Source organism: Diabrotica undecimpunctata, chromosome 4 (genome assembly GCF_040954645.1).
Source record: "Diabrotica undecimpunctata isolate CICGRU chromosome 4, icDiaUnde3, whole genome shotgun sequence".
NCBI classification, from domain to species: domain Eukaryota; kingdom Metazoa; phylum Arthropoda; class Insecta; order Coleoptera; family Chrysomelidae; genus Diabrotica; species Diabrotica undecimpunctata.
The window spans coordinates 114,599,821-114,618,409 of NC_092806.1; the positions used below are offsets into that span (position 1 = coordinate 114,599,821).

Genomic DNA, 18,589 nt, shown 5'->3' on the forward strand with positions numbered 1-18,589 from the left:
GAAAATACATTCCAAAAAAAACATTATAATTCACAAAAAAGAGTATCAATAATAAGAAAACTAAAATTTATATTTAACAAAAACTGTATCAAAATAACCATTATTAAACACTTGACTAAAACTAAAAGGACGAAGCTAAAGGGTTTAGTCTTAAAAACAAAAACATATTTAAAAAAAAAATAGTTTTAAATTTTCATTCAATGACAGTCGCGAGAGGCCAAGGTATAAAATGTTAAATTATAACAAGCAAGTCTTCTTTTGTAAAAAATCGCATTTTCGTTCGGTATAGGTAAGTGTATTACTTGTTGTAGGTCAAAACATAAGCACACCGTTTTTTCAGGATCACTTTCAGCTGAAATTTTACAAAGGCTTTTATACTCTCGTATAGCATTTTTCGACTTTGTATATTCATCGTAAGTCGTTTGCATTTCTACTTTTTTTTCTTTAGAACTTTCGTGATACGTTTTGCATAAACTACATAAATCTTTTTTGGGCCTATGGAAAGATAGATTCTTAGCCTTAAAAACTGCGCGATATGTCGTAAAAGACGGTTTGTCTTCATCGAAACCCGATTCATTAATAAACATTGCATACATCCTTTTTAAAGTTAAGTCACTATGAAGATATTCCCGAGTGCTATCTTTGCGACAATAATGCGACTCTACTCGCGGAAAACGATTAATATGATTTTCGATTAGTTTTCTTTTAGCTTCGTCCTTTAGAACGACGTTTGCACATCTACCACCACGATTGTCTTTTTCTATAAAGCCAGTACTATCCATTTTAGTTAGTACAGTACGAATGGCTTTTTCACTTACATTTAACGTATTCATAAAAAATGAACGACACACCTGGACAGTGTTTCCATCCAAAGGAAGAAAAAATAAGTTAGTGTTCTCACGCCTAGATTTGAGATTTGAAGTTGTGCAAATTTTTTTTTTAACTTGTTTAACGTGCCGCGCAATATATTCGCGTTGGAGTTGTACATTAGCCAATTTATAGAAGTTATCAAATATTGATTGCCTAACTTCTTTACTAAACTTACTGCAATTCCTACCTCCCTTTTTACACCACTCACTGTTACAGGATGAACCTAGTTTACGTCCGCTAACAGTCTTGGCAAACACTCTGGCAAAATTGCCGTAAATCGTAATTTTTTACCGTGAATATATTTTTGTAAAATCTGGAGCCACAAAATTCGTTATTTATAAACTTTGATCGCTCAAAATTAGTTTTTCGTAGCTAGTTTCTTAGTTGTTATTAAAATACTCTTATCATTAAAGAAAAATATTTGAGAGATTGGTTACTTTGCAACTAACTAAGTGGATATTGGCTATTTTAAAATGAACAGACAATGAGATTGGTTATTTTGTAGTAAAAACACAAATGTTTAATAACAGTACTTAATACATTAAAATAATTATTAATACCAAAATTCTATACTCTTAAGATTTGTCATTATCGAGTGGTTCGCAATAACCGTCGTCTTCTTCAGGAACGCTTGGAACTTTTTCGTAATGTAGGACGTTTTTGAAATAAGCCAGTTTCGGATCATTTTGCATTTTTCGCCGTAGTGACTTTCCAGTAGCTTTTTTACGTCCTTCAATTTCTCTTTGCTAATGTTGGCCAAGTTCCCAACTCCTATTTCATTTGGATTGATTTTAATGGTCGATCTTCCTTTTTTTAAAATACTGCTAAACAAACCGATGCTTGAGTTGTAGCTTTCGGCTCCTTTAACCAATACGACGTTATTTTTTTTTCTTGATCTTTCTAAACAAATCCTTTTTATTTTCGATATCTGAAAGTGCCAACTCTGTAGTGCTTTGAACATAGACAATGCTTCGGTTTTCCAATCGTAGAACTTAAAATCCATATATATTATCCATAATCTATAAATCCATATCCATAGATATTATTTTAAAATAGTCCTCAGGTGTCGGAATAACTTGCATTTTTTAAAGTTTTTTCTCTATCGTCCCAAACAGCCTGTCCGACGGCAAGAATGAATGCCTCCGAACGGGATACACTATATCAATATATTTTTTTTGGAGCTTGTATCAGCCAGCGACTTGCCATGGATACAATTATTTGGTTCTTATTCTGGCCTCCACATCCGTCACACATTAATCTTACGACACTGATATCTTTTAAATCAGTATTAGACAGCCTGTGATACATGGCCGAAGCCACTTGATTAGAGCCCTTGCCATACTCATCCTCTGACTATACATAGCTAAAACAATTTTTCTTCGTTAATGGGGCTTTAGAATGTCAAGTTATGTACATATAGCTGTCTGCTGTAGTACGCTGCTTGATCCGGGACTTTAGGCAGCGGAAGGCTTTTTTACAAGTCGAAGGATAAAGCCAATAATTCAGGATTAGATTCCTTCACTAATGCAAAAAAGGCTTTTAATCTAAGCTTGTGAATTCTTTTAGACTGTGAGTGATTGCTTCACCGATGGTGTCGTTTCATTTGAGATTTTTTCAGTGAGTGAAAGTCGAAAGTAAATGTCGAACACATGTCCGTCTGTGACACCTTAAATGAAATGTTGAATTTTCTATTAAAAAACATTCACCTGAGTCTCTGGTTTGTCTTGAGCATTGTACATTTTCCAAAGTTTATTAATACTCAGATCACCCCTGTGTGACTCTTTTTCTACACTTTGTAGGCGTTAATATTTCTGGTGTTGTCTCCATTTATTCCTAAATTGCAAAAACTTTAGAGAATAATGTTCCTTTTCTCAGCTTTGACACTGGTATGACCACCATCTTAAAAATCACCGACCACGTGATACAATCTAGCGATCTGATTGGCGCAGAGGGATATTGGTTGTTTTGAAACCTACACGACCTTGGAGAATGGTCGTTTTGAAACAACAACCAATTTTCTCCATTTAATGTCAATGGGAGTTCGGTAGTTATGTTACGAGATTTATGCATAGCTGGATGCGTCTTTTTACAAGGAATCCAGTGGCGTATGTGTGTGGTGGTGTCGTAGTGAGTTATTTCTCACAAATCAGGCAGATTCCCTCTCTACCTTCGATAAATGAGTTGGAGCTAAAAAATAACTTTATAACATTGATTTATAATGTTTAAAATTAAAAATTGACAAGGAAAATGAAATTCCTGTAGTTGGCTATATTCCATGAATCACAAAAGTTCCATTTAAAAATCCTTTATAAAAGGTAGGTATATAATTATATATAAAGGTATATAAAAGGTATATAATTATATACCTTTTATAAAGGATTTTTAAATAAAACTTTTTATTTTCAATAAATTTAATCACTTAGTATTATGGTTTTACTTAATTGAGCTCTTAAATGATTATATATTATGTACTTAATGCATTAGCACTACACAACTTTTTTTTTACATAATTTACCCATTATTTTTGTCAAATCTAATATTTAAAAATAATACTTACAAATAAATAACAGCTCTTTAGGATAAATAATTATTTTTCGCTTGTGTAATATGCAGATTAATGCACAACATTAACTATTATAATAATTATAAAAAATGAACTTATTATTTAGCGCGTATTAAATAATACAGAATACAAATTACGTCTTCTTTAGCCACGTGCACTGTGCACACTTTATATTGTAACGTTTACTTAACTGTTTCTCAAGTGTGACTACTATAAAACTGACCCTGCATTTTTTCGCTAGATAGTCCAGATTAAAAAAAAATCAAAATTGGCCCAGTACTTCACGATTTCACTTTTGAAAGCGACGAGTTCATTCTCCCCACTACTTTTGATATTTGGAATTACATATTTGATACTCCCACTTTTCAAATCGTTATTTATAATAATAAAATAAACTATTTTCAATTTTTATAATAGTCTTTCTCAAGTATAAGTATTGAATGTTATATTCGCACAGTTTCAATTCTTAATATTAATAAATAAACTGGTGAATTTCTGAAACAAAATGGCTATCTCAGTCACAAATGGTCCTAGAACAACTTTTTTTTTAATTTGTGGAAAATTGCCAGCTAAACGAATATCGAAATGGCTTTAATTCATTCTCGCAAAGTTATCAACGAAAAACTTTATAAACAAATTAGACCATTATTTGAATTTAAATTTTATTGAGTTATAATTTTGAAAATGGTATTTTAACTTACATATCTTGAAAATATACATAAAAACAAACAAAATGAGGTTTTATAAAGTGTTCTAAGGTGACGGAAACAACTGCGTTTTTCATTATCAAATAAACAACTTTCTAATAAGCAATTGGAATAATATTTCAATAAATAAATATTTTTCAACAAAAATTTATGTGTACTACCTTATGAGTGTTAAAAGACTCATATTTTGATATTATTTATGCCTATTTTTGTTGTTTATTGCTACTACAAGTTTTTGCAGTTTTTCGCAATTTTTTAAATACATTACCAAATACATTTAATTTAGAAGGTTTCAAATGAATCGTTTTTTACAAACTTTCAAGAAAACAAAACCGAAAACTTCTAATTAGGAAAGAAGCATTGAAAAAAAAATTCAAAATAGTGATTTTTGCTATAAAATCAATGTTTAAACAATGCCGCTGTTATTTTAAACTGATACTTTTGTCATAAATCCATGTTTGCTTTCCAAAACAATTTTTTCAAGAATTCGTTCTGAAACGAATTACTTTACTTTTTACAATTTTATTTGACGGCCTAATGACAATTAACAAAAATCCAAGACTAAGATTTAGATAAAACATTTCATTAAATGAATATAATTTCAAAGTTGTCAAAGAATTCCAATACTTGGGAGCAGTGATAACAGCCGAAAATAGTTATGAAAAAGATATAGCAGCTAGAATAATGAAAGGAAATGAGCGTATTATTCCCTAGAGACACTATTTAAATCAAAATTGCTCTCAAAGACAGCTAAAAGAAGGGTATATAAAACTGTATTTCGCCCCATAATAACGTATGGGAGTGAGACGTGGTCACGAAACCAGCGTGAAACAACAAAATTATTAGTCTTAGAACGGAAGATCCTCTGGACGATCTTTGTGGCTTGTAGAGACCAGGTAAAAGGAGAGTGGAAACGAACACATAACCAGGAACTCCAAGCACTCTATGGAGAAGAAAACATAGTACGATATATTAACGCAAATCGGATAAGATGGGCAGAGCATGTACTGAGATCGAATGGTGAAAGACCACTAAATACAAACTTCTGAGAAAGGCTCCATAGCAGCAGGTCGCAGTTGGTCGCTCAAGAAAAAGATGGCAGTGCAGCAATGGGAGATTGCTACGCAAGATCGGCAAGAGTGGAGGAAAATAGTAAACGCTACCAAGACTCACAATATCGAGCAACAGATTTTAATTTTTGGAGAAGAGCAGTAAGAAGATCTAGAAGAGAAAGATTAAAACGAACGCATTAGAGAATCAATGTGTAAATGGGAATCAAACGAACAATCAAACAAAACAAACAAACAATGACAGATAACTTATAAACAAAACAACTTATCTGGTTTCGAAATATACAAAGAATGGGTCAACAACGAATATCAAAGGAAATACTAAAATGGCAACCAGAAGGCAAGAGAAAACCAGGTAGACGTAGAACAAGTTAGAGAGAAGGAATATACAGAGTAGACAATAAACAATAAAAGAGGTAGAGAAAGGAAAATGGAAGAAACCTTTGGAACGACCGGAATAAGTGTCGATTGGAAATCGAGAAACGGCGGAGAAGAGAGGTTATAAACCGACCCGTAGTAGTACTCGTAGTAGTACAACAGATATGTAAATAGGATTGTGTGTGTGTGAATAACTGGTCCAATTCTGTAACTTATTACTCTAAGCAAATAACGAGTTCCCTACAAAGAATATCGAAACTTTTCGTCGTTATGACAATAAAAAAGAAGTAAAGATATAAATCTACACCAACTTATTCAACTTATATGCACGATACATATTACAGTTTATGAGTGGATTGAGGCTATTTTTTTTAAAACCAGTAGTCATTTTCATTTCGTCTCGTAGGATTGTCTTATATAGCCATGTTAAAAATGTTACTCACATTTGTTTGCTTTAGATGTTTTCTTTGGAATTTAAAAAAATGTGTGAGAACATGACTTGTATCACATGCATATGTGTTTTATTTTCTTGTCAAAATAAATATGAATAGATCGTAGAAAATTGATTTGGGGAACAATTTTCTACTAATTAGCGCGAGTATATCGGCATTATTAGAAAGCCAATTGTAAATAGATTACAATTAAAAACAAACATAAATTAACGATCGGTATTGATAATAAATAATTAGTACAACCATTTATGTATAGAATCGCACAGTTATGTTTTGGATATACGCAGATTAGATAATTGTCTTTGATCATAGCCGCCTAGTGCATTAAGGGAATAACTGACTAGATTCGACGGTTTTAAAGATTTCAAGGAAAAATTCAAGAAGGAACCTTGATACTAATGATAAAGTAATTTGTTATTTCGATGTAGAGAATGTATGAATATGTAACCGCCTCATTCGTGGGACTCGTGTAACGTTATATCTTATATGTGAGTAAACAATACACTATTTTTTACAACGAAAAGGTCACAGCATACAAGCAATTAATAAATGTCAAAGAAAACGTTAGAAACTATCTCGTTTCATTGGAGGTGTAAGTAAACAAAAGAAAGCTTTATAGAATTTCAATATGTCGGTTACTATTCTTAGAAGAAATTGTTTCTTTTTGAAATATTAAGAAGTTAATTAGAAGGTTACAAAACAGAAGAAAACAAAAAAACCAGAAAAAAAACGGGTGTGGCAGTCCAGTGGGACTACCGGTGGAAGTTACACTTCTATACACGCATTCGCCATTACAAATTTATTTGGGAGTCAATCTGCACAATTATTACATATGTAATGCTATAGGTAAGTCATAGCAGAAAGAGAAACAGAATTAATAACAACTTACTAACAATTAATAAACAACTTTTGACCTATAATAGGAGTATAGTAAATGAAGAATTGAATCAATATTTTGATGAAAATGTATATTTTTATTGTCATATATGTATGAAAGGAGTTAAATGCAAAAATTTTTTTACACATACTCTGCAGTAAAATTCATTGTTTATTTTGTTATTAATATAATAATACAATACAAATTAAAATGCAATATTCATAAGTATTTAAAAATGACAATAATGTACATAACTTTTCTACTTACGAATATATGTTTAATTTACCATGTAATAATATTAATAAAAAAGTCATCCCCGACTGGGAATCGAACCCCGGTCTTCCGCGTAACAGGCGGGGATACTGACTACTATACTACCGAGGACATGACACAAACCTATTTCAAAATTGACAGTTCTGGATCATACAGTGATTTATTGAGATTATTATTTTGAAATACAAAAGACTAATATAATTATGAACATTTAATAAATATTACAAAACATATCACATAAATAATAATATTAATAAATATTTTATTAACAAGGAAAAGACAGTTAAGATTTTATTTCACGTATAGGGAGCTTGCGCATCCGTTTATACGTATTTCAGCCCAATAGGCATCATCAGAACGGCTTTCGCAAGCGCTCTGAACGTGAAATAATTCTTCTCTGTCTTAGGAAGCAACTATAACATGGCTTCGTATAGACGCAATGTAGCGACATCTGATAATAAAATCGTAGACTAATTTTAAAATAATATAAATATTAATATAATATTAATATTAATATAATAATGTAAATATTTTATTGTATATATAATATTATATGTATATATATCTTTATAAAATATATATATATATATATATATATATATATATATATATATATAATATTAAATTATATATACCAAAGGAACATTTTTATATTCGAGAGAGGAAAAGAGAGAAAATATATCTTCTGTCTCTCTCTTACTCATTATCTTACATATGTAATGATTTCACAGATTCACTCCCATACAAATTTCCAACTTGGAGCGCGCGTATAAAAGTATAACTTCTACAATGTAACAGTGAACATTAAAAGAAAAATCGCAGAATCATAAAAGGTAGATACAGATGGAGAATTCGTTGTATAAAAAAGGTAGATACAGATGGAGAATGCGTTGTATAAAAAATTGCTTAAGGCATTGAACGATGTAATAGATTGATTGATTCTAACAACTTGTAGAGAGTAATACAACCCAATGTATATAGCTTAGGAATGGGAGAGATGTAAGCAAATATTCGGTATTCTGCATATCTACATGCAAATGAAACAAATACGCTCGCTCCGTCTCTCTTATACTTACCGCATTCACTGAGACAATTCGTAATCTGTCATTCGCGAAATACACACATGTTTTACCGAATATTCGGCGTTTCCAATAACTAATTATTTTAAGCACAATCTTTCTAGTATATCAATACTAAGCCTTGATAAGTCTCCCACAGTTCGATATTACATATAAGTCCAGACTGTTCTCAGCATGAGTTTGTATGTCAACATTTTAATAGTCTTTTTTAAAGTTAATCCAATACAGGTTATTTAGTTGGAGACTAAATTGTTTCCTTTTTGAAAAGCTGTTTGCTGATCAAGATACACCCCTAAATTTTTTATGTCTTCTTGCTGTGGCAGGTATTGTCCATTTAAAAATACAAATGGACTGGTTTCTTTACGACAAGTTAAAGTAATTTAAGCATACTTGGGGTCATTTATTTGTAGTCCCAGTTTCTTTAACCAATTGTCAATGTTATTGATTCGTCTGAGATTTGTGTCTATTGTGAAGTGAATAGTTGATGCAAGACTGATTCTAGAACACTTCCTTACGCGACACCTGCTTCAAGTAGTTACATAAGTGATCCTGGAGGTGGGATTTTAGGATGAAAAAATAAGGAATGATTTTCTTAATTTTAGATGTAAAACGAGCTTTATCATGTAAAGCTTTAAGTAAGTGTCAAATTTTAACAAACCAGCATTTAAATGCAATTTTTAAACCCATCAGCAGTTTTTTAGATGTAAAACCAGCTTTATCATGTAAAGCTTTAAGTAAGTGTCAAATTTTAACAAACTATTATGCAAAACTCCCTTCCAGTTCCTGCTGTATTTTTTAAAGATATTGTGAATTTGTTTTTCTGTGGCGTTTGAGAGGCTAAAGTTAAACTTATTATTTGGCATAGCATCGGTAGCTAAAGTAGCTAACTAATTGGTATATAAGATTGTCTGAGAAATTCTATTTCTATTAGAGGACACTACCCGGGAGTTTTTTGGTGGTCATCATGTTCTATATTGTAGTTTTCACCTTCAGAGTAAGTTTAAAAACTATATGCAAGGTGATTGGTAAAAGCATATGTCCTTGTTATTTGTAGTTCAGGGTCAAGTGCCATCTTCAGTGAAGAAGAGATTTACCAACCCGAACTCTAAACGGAAGGCCCTAGACCCCCTTCTTCAATTTTTTGAAATCCTAATGCATGTATAAAGTAAATCAAATCATATATGATTTTTTAATTTTAGTTTAAATTCATAAACTTTAACTTCTTTGTTATTGCAATTTTTGTATACTTAGATTACGTAAAAGGTACACCTGTACCTACATAAGCTTCAAATGGCTTTATTATTTTAAAGATTATTTTTATGATGAAGTGCATCGCAACCCCAACAAATAATAGGCAAATGACCTTTGACTATCCTACGTGAAACCTATTATATCAAAATTTAGACACTCATTCGAAATGGGGTGTGAATCGGTCGGATTTCATTTCAACTATTTCAACCCTCTGATGATGATGAATAAGTCCCATGTCCCAAAAATGCATTTGAAGAGTCGGATGCAGAACTAGCACACACAATTGAATTTGAAGTAGATAGTGAAGATGAAGATGATGATGATGAAACAAGATCAGCGGCAGGCGAAGAGAATTTGACGTCAACTAGCATGAAACTTCCATGAAAACAAGCTGCCCAATAGATAGCAAAATTTCAGAATGCTGACCATAAACCACAGGTAATAATTTTCAAACCCATCACCAAAGAAGAATTGGACGCTTTTCTGGGACATTTGGACATCTGTACCATCTTCAACAGTAATTTGAAAAGGTTACAAGCTTTCAAAATGTATACCTTTAGATGACCAGCTATTTCCATAGACGGCAAACAAAATTAACTCACTACATTCGCTCAAAGCTTGCAAAATATGGTATTAAAACTTTTTAGTCATGTGACGCGCAAAATGCTTATCCATTACAAGGACAGTTATATACTAGAAAGCCATCAGGTGGCAAACGGCAAGTAAATGTTGAAGACAACATGGTTTTGGATTTGGTGAATCCATACAAAGATTCTGGTAGAAACGTAACCTCGGACAATTTTTTCACTACACTACAATTGGCTCGTACACTGAATTCTTGGGATATGAGTACAGAGTTGGGAAGGTTTCCAAAAAGAATAAATCGGTGGTATTGAGACTCAAGACTCCAGTAGTATTAAACACATTATGTGAAAAACCAGAAATAATTCTGTTTTATAATAAAACCAAGAGAGGATTTGATACAATGCATACTATGTCGGAATATACCACTAAGCTCGAAACCCGATCGAGAACATCCTAGATGTGGTAGCTTTGGCCACATATTTTAATGTATATAAAATGGTTATAAAAGCGTGTATTGGACATCTACTATTGCTACCAACAATATCAGAAGTTCAAAAAGGATCCCAACGTAATGCATCTGGACAAGGCATCTTAAGTATGAGTTATTTCATATGCCGCGAGAAAATCATTGAAAAAGATCATTCAGTTTTTGTCACTTTGTATTAATTGAAAAAGTCTAAAAATATTTTTCAAATTTTTTGTACTCTATTTTGAGTTCTCTTAAAAAATCAGTCACCTGGATCTTTTTAAAGGCCAAATAAATAGAAAGTAAACAACAATAGTTCACGTGTACCTTCCCAGTAATTTAAAGGTTAATATAAATTTCTCACTGCCCCTTATACTCCGTTATACTCTTCCCTGAATACTCCAATAAATTTTTAAAAAGTTTGAGTATCTTTTCAACTGATTCTACAGAAGAATCTACCTGTTCAAAGAATTTGAGAAAAAACGGTGATTGGTAGTTAATGGAACTCCCTTTCTGAATTTATTTAGCTTTTTTTTAAATTATCATTCGAAAATGAGAGTATTTTATGATTCTACGTATATATGGATCTATTCTTTCAAAAAACCTGAAACAAATCATGTTGATTGGTGTTTAGCATAACTCAGCTGTTAGGCATAACTCAGGTTAGCAAACTGTAGGCACTTTCAACTTCTCTCCTTATTGCAATACCCTGTTTTTCTTGTTTTGTATAAGGGTGCCGTTTGTTACACCCACTGGCTTCTTTATATAGGATTTTGGGATGCAACAAATTCTGGGACTCAGTTCTATATGTATAATAAAGTTAGCGAGAGCAGATACTGCACCTGTATATATTTTGGTATGAATCACTCTTATATTATAGCAGAATCAGCGGATATTGATACTAACGGCTCCCGAATCATAGCAGAATCAGCGGATATTGATACTAACGGCTCCCGAATCATAGCAGTTGATACAAGTTGTAATTTGCAGAAACACCATACTCAATTGATCTTTTCACAAACGAATCAATAAAATTGCGAAATCGGCAGCAAGTTAAAAAAATTAGAACTGTAGCTGAATCATCTTTGGACAAACGTTCTAAAATTGTTTTACGGATAAATACTAATAAAGACGCACTGGCGCGCGTGGCTCATCAATCTAATCCAGCCTGGATTAGATTGTTAAAGGTTTATTTTTTATCTGTATACAAAAAAATATTTTTCGTTAATAAAATTATGTTCTTTAATTTCCGTGCAGATCTATTTGGAAATTATGATGGATTTAATAGAGATTAGAAAAATTAATCAAATGTTTGGTAATATTTCTCTCTGAGAAACAAGTAATTGTTTATGCAGTATACTGTTATTAACAGATTTACTCTAGATGTACTTGTTTATGTATTATATATTATTTTTTATTATTTCTATATTTTTGTAAAAATATTTCTCCCTTCTGGTTTATAAATTAATCCAAGAATAATAATATTCCTTTAAAGACGTAGTAATTATATTTAATTCTATAATAACAGCTATTAAAATACTATAATTGGAAGGAGAACTGCTAATGATTGTCATTAAACGTAGATGTTTACTAGGTATGCAGTTCTTCTACTGAAAAACAAAACGACTTTTGCCATTTGAAATATTAAGGTTAAGCTGAACGAACAACTTTGTCGTTATTTTTTAAAATGGTAACTTTGAAAACAAATATTAGGTACACGTGTGTATTGTTTATCAATCTAAAAATGTTGAAAGTGTGTTGTTTTTAATAAAAATATCTCAATATAATCTACTTAACGACATAAGATAGTATATAACATGGTGCAGAGACATAAATTATTATTCTTCAGGTTCCACCTCGTAGTCAGATTCGCTTACAAACCAACGTAGGTATTTATAATTACATAATGGTGTCGTCTTATAATAAACTTTTTGTTTTTGTGTTATATAGGGATCGATATAGGACGATACTCGAACTAAATCTATCTGCTTCTTTCCTAGTTCAAATTGAATAATATAGTCCAGTCGTCAGAGATTTGACCTCTAAAGCCCGCCACTCACGTTCCAAAGCCGCAGTACGATTTTGTCGAATGCTACAAAATTGAACGTAATTTGATCATGTATTTGCACCATTCGACCAAATCGGCGAGATTTGAAGGCAGACAAACAAGTCAGTCTGCAGCAGTACCACAGTGTTGGTTGGGTCATAAATTTCATCGTGTATATTGTGACAATGACAAAATCGTACTACTACAAAGAAATTATTTGCTGGTAAATTTCGAAAATGGCTTATAGCTAGAAGTGTTTAAGAGATTTCTTTGACATTTATATATAACAAGAGATTAGAGAACAAGAGTGGGAAAATAAAATCGACATAATATCATAAGACCGCTAGAAAAAAAAGCTGTGAATGTTTTGGTTGCTAAATTTCAAAAAGTGAAAGCAGATACTAATGAATGATCGGTAAAAAAGAAAATTAAATAATTTTCGAACATGTTACAAAACGGAATTAAAATTATTGGGATATAATCGCAATTCTTCTAATAAATGTACGTGACAATACTTATGCCTTTTCAACAACAATTAGTTGCACCATCGCCTACGTTTCTTGTATTTTTTTCGTTTATACAAAAAACAAGAGCCGCTAAAAGTATATCGTTATCTGACATGCTTCTGATTTGAAAGTAAAACTCATACTGAAAAATCGGTACGTGTGTGTTCCTATCCGATTTTCAACTTTATTGTACTGCAATTGCATTCGACAAAATCGTACTGCGCGGTTGGAACGTGAGTGGCGGGCTTAAAAGATCATACGTATAATTGGTGGGATGATGGGGTAGTTTTTGGGGCTTGGTCAGTGAACCAATTAACAGAAATTAACTAGCAATAAAATATGCCACCAAGATGGGCCCTGTAATCCTTTTCATTGCCGAAATATAGCTATGGCTAAGCTAGCTTTGCCGTAAAGTTAGCATACCTACAAGATTATCTTAGCTACATTTTTTTAAGGGTTAAGATTCTTGGTTAATCGCTTTTTTCAAACCTCTCTTACAAGGAGTTTTTAGAGAAAAGTCGGGGGTAGGAGTGGTAAATTTTTTTGCATATTTTTTGGGGTCCTACGATTGACATTCTTATTAAAATTTTGCTAGATCTTATATTCATGCAAATGTCCAGGATATTACGAAATCTTATTTTCTAAGTATTAAACAAACAATCCAAATTAGGTCATAAACAAGCAAGAACAGACTTTACCTTCCTAGGTTTTTTTATCCAACGTGATCGAAAGTACAACTGGAAGTCGATATGTGCACTTTTCGTGTAACTTTGCGTCCTTTGATACACGATTATTGTCCACGTCCATTGATCATTCATTTTAGGTAATTTTTGATAAACGTCCGGTCAACTTTTTAATTGGAAGTGACATAAAAACAGAAGTATATATTTTTGTCCCTTATTGCTAAGGCGCGACGAATTATATATCGCTTGTACGATATATCTTACTTTCGTACTTGCAACTTCCGAACCTGAAGTCCGAGATCAAATTTCTCATCTAATACCTACTAGCTTTGGATTATGAACTCTCATTCGAGCGAATTTGTCATTCTATCTATTTTAATAACGGAAGAGTTGTGTTCACGGTCACACAGACGGACGAACAGATAGACATGGATAATTCATGGTTTTCGCCATTTTTTGTTGTTATATGTGTGAAAACAAAATGGTTCCTTGGCTTTTAATCACTATGTTTTTGCTGAAACGTATTTGCACGTTATAGATCAATCATGAGGACACCAATTGTTTAACTCTGATATTCTAAAACTGGAAATTTGAAAAATTACAAATCAGTGGCATTGCCGGTTATTTGTAGGAATAAAATATATACTCACTAATTTAAAATCATGTCTGTCATTTATTTACAGTCTTTTAACACTACAAACACAAGTAATTTATAATATTTTATTTCCTTTATACTAAAAAATATATTAGACTAACTTTTTACAATTTAATTTTTCTTATATATGTTTGTATCGTTATTCTGGAATTCCATGGAAGTCTCTCAATGGACTGTCGACTCGTTCGACAAGTTTCTTGGCCCCCTCGTGACGTCAGAGCGCCGTTACTTAGTAACGTCGAACACCTGCTTTATTGTTCGCTTAGCATGATTAGAACAGTGTGGAATCATCTAGGCGAGACAGGTAGCTTCTTCGAACGTTCGGTAACTAAAACATCGCCGTTAGAATGGGGATCAGTAGCGTAATGAGCGAACTGACATACCAATAGCATGTATGACTGTCTATATTTGAGTTATTGAAGCAGGTTATGAATGGGTTATTAAGATAAAGGCTATAATTATATTTTGCAATACGTCTTTAAACCTACGCGGTTTAAATTATTTTTTCTTATTTCATGTGTATAAATATAATATGAAATGCAGTAAATTTTTTCTGCAAATGTATCGTGAATATAGTATGAGTCTATGTTTACTGCTTATGTGTTGTTATATAAAGATTTAGTAAATTATGAAATTTTCAATAAAAATATGTTTTTATTCTTCATTAACTTCTGCGGAATAAAGTCTGAGTGTTGTTAGTAATTAACACTAATCCCATAACCATAAGTTTATCAAAATTTTTGTACTTGGGATTATGCAAAGTAAAGATATATTTTTCAAATATCAATAATCTTATCAATAAAACGTCAAAATCAAAATGGATTACCCGAACATTACCTAAGATATTAAAATCAACGTCTTATCTCTTATCACTGTTGACGTTTTTATTCTTATCATTATAATCTTAACTGTAAATTAACGTGTATTTTGTTTTGTTTCAGTTTTAGATTACCTGTACATCATCAGACCCCTCGAAGGTGATAATATTCCCGAGTTCCTTGGTTTTAACGCCAATCGAGCATCACCAACTGTGAAAAAGTAATACTTGAAGAGGAGAGCTGCTCCAGCTGAGTCTAGTTTATTGTGATTTTAATTTTAATGATAAAAAGTGATATTATGTATAATTTAAACGTAGACTTGGCTACTTCGGCCCAAAACGCCGTCAACAGGTAAGTCCCGTGCATATATATCCTTAACTTTATTATTTAATATCATTAATTGAAATTAAGTTTAATTTTTTTTTCACAACTTTTTTATTTAAAAGGGATGTCCTGTTTATTTATGATTATGTTTATGGTTTATCTTGTTGTTTTTATATAGAAAAAGCAGTATGAATTCAAAACGTATACTTCCACGATTTATTATTACTTTAGTTACTTACTTAATCCTTAGATCTTATTTACCCTTACAGGTGTAAGGCATTTGAGGTTTTGGAGTAGAGAAGGCTCTCCAAATGCCGTGGTTCTTGGCGATCGACACCGCTTCTCTCCAACTGTTTTCCTGCTTCTTTGGCACATTTCCAATCTTCTATTCCACGTCCATGTTTGTCTGCCTCTGCCTCGTTTGTGTCCCCTACTGCTTGCCACTTGCTTCACTTTTTTTTTCTATTATCATCTATACAGACCATACGACTTAACCACGCAAGTTGTCTTTGTTTAAGACATATACAACATTACACTGTTTCCGTATAAAGTCTTACTCAATCTATCGCTTCTCGACACTCCCAAAACCTCTTAGGTACCACATTTCACACGCGTGTTTCTTACTTTTGTCCCTAATTTAAAGTCCAAGTGTCCATATACACTGTTAAATACTTCTATTTTGGTGTTGATACTGATCTCCTTTCTTCGAATAAACGCCTTGTTTAATGCGTAGTAAACTTTAGTCGCATTCGTTACTCTGTTGTTGATTTCTGGTTCCATTTTCCCCTCCGCAATATTAGAAATTTTCAGCTTGCTTAATCTGTCTTTGATCTATTCTATCACTTTCTTCAGCCTTTTTGGAAACTACAATAATCTCAGTTTTATCTAGCTTTATTTTTATTTTGTATTTAGAAAAACATTCAGTCCAAATTTGCAAATTTTTTTTGTCTATTTTGTCTTTTTGGCTATTTGCCACAATAACTAAATCATCAGCATAGATGAATTCAGAATAGAATATTTATCGTAATTTTTTCACTCCAACTTTTACGTATTTGATACTTCTTGTGCTTCGTTGATTATTTTATCCATTAATGTAACAAACATGACAGGACTTAGTACCCCTCCTTATCTAACACCCATTTTCGTAACAAATTCTTCCGATTTTTGGTTCTTCATTGGGATCACATTTCTCGTAATAGAGCTGTATGTACTTTTGAGAGCTAGGAGTAGCTTTCTATTGATCCCTCTCTTTTTAATAGCTTTCTATTTCCATATTTCCTCCCGTGGTTCTAAGTCAAATGCTTTTTCAAGATTTTCAAAACTGAAATATAGTTTATCATCATAATGTAGTGCTTTTCCTGCTAGCAGCCATACTTTGAATATTAAATCTGTTGTACCTCTTCCTGGTCTGAAGTCGCCTTGATTATCATCTAATATTTTTTCAACATTTCTTTAGCTTTCTATTGATCCCTCTCTTTTTAATAGCTTTCTATTTCCATATTTCCTCCCGTGGTTCTAAGTCAAATGCTTTTTCAAGATTTTCAAAACTGAAATATAGTTTATCATCATAATGTAGTGCTTTTCCTGCTAGCAGCCATACTTTGAATATTAAATCTGTTGTACCTCTTCCTGGTCTGAAGTCGCCTTGATTATCATCTAATATTTTTTCAACATTTCTTAATATTTTTTCTAGAATTATCTTGTATACTTTGTATACTACGATCAGAACAGATATGCCTCTGTAATCTGAGCATTTCTTTGTATCTACTTTCTTGTATATTGGTAGAATGTTCACAAGTGCCCAGTCTTTAGGTATATGGTTGTCTTTCCAAGTATATGTTAGTCTTTCCAAGCTAAATTTATAATTTTATGCAATAATGTTACTCTGTATTTTGGCATGTATATAATCATGTCAGGTTTAATATTATCTGAGCCTCCTGCTTTCCCCTTCGTTAAACTGCTTGTTGCCTCTATGACTTCTTCTAACGGTATTTCATCTCTTAAACCTTTTTTATTATTGGTAATAGTCTCAAGATTAGTTTCCTTTCTATATATTCCCTCTTCTATAGATTTGTCTGTATTTAGCACACCTTTAAAATGTTTGTACCACCTTTGCATTATATGCTCATCTGTGACTGATAGAATTACAAATGAAGAAGTACTGGAGAGGGTTGGTAAAGAAACAACTAATCACCACAAAACTGGAATACCTAGGCCACGTGATGAGAGGACCAAAATATGAAGTGAGATTCATAATACAGACAAAGATTTAAGGAAAAAGATTTGTTGGCCAATTCAGAATTGAAGAATCTACGTGATTGGTATCAATTCAGATCTATTAATTTATTTAGAGCAGTAAGTTTAAAAAAAAATAGTCATCATGATTGCCAACCTTCGTAGGGAGACGTCACTCTAAGAAGACACCTTTTACGCTATATTCGGGACGAGTAATCTGGCTTAAATCTTCAAAAGATTTTCTTAGTTGTCTTGGTTCATCCAGGATCAACTAGATTGTTGTTAAACACATTCCTTTGTATCGTGGTATTCCTGTTATTACTAATGTTATTTTTAACTACATCAACCTATTTTCGATTACTGTGTCCTTTCTGCTTTTTTTGCACTTTCTAACATTTATTTTCTTACATTAGGTACATTTCTTCCGCGTTGTCTTTGATTTCTCCTATTTTGTACTCGCTTTGTCACATAGCTCACTATATATTTATAAGGTTATTTTACCGTCGGGGATGACTCTTTCTGCATCACTGCATTGTGAAAGCTTTCTGCCACACTGACCCCTCCGAACCGACGTAAAAGCACGTTTCTATTTAAGTTCTTGATTCAATCTTCGAACTGATGATTGGTATATACCACATTTTCTTGCCATTTCTTCTTGACTATATGTATTTTTTTCTAATAGACCAATAACAGAAGAGATCTGCTCAACAGAAAGATCTTTACATTTACCCATCTAAAAAATTCCAATCG

General features: G+C 32.2%; 1 protein-coding gene across 1 annotated transcript in view; it reads left to right on the plus strand.

Annotated features, from left to right (window-relative positions):
• Positions 1-18,589, plus strand: part of LOC140439874 (activating transcription factor 3-like) — a 229,648-nt gene that overhangs the window by 178,602 nt on the left and 32,457 nt on the right. The window contains exon 2 of the mRNA XM_072530041.1: positions 15,404-15,631. Coding sequence (XP_072386142.1) covers positions 15,561-15,631 — 71 coding nt within the window. The 5' untranslated portion in view covers positions 15,404-15,560. The remainder of the gene's footprint in view (positions 1-15,403; positions 15,632-18,589) is intronic.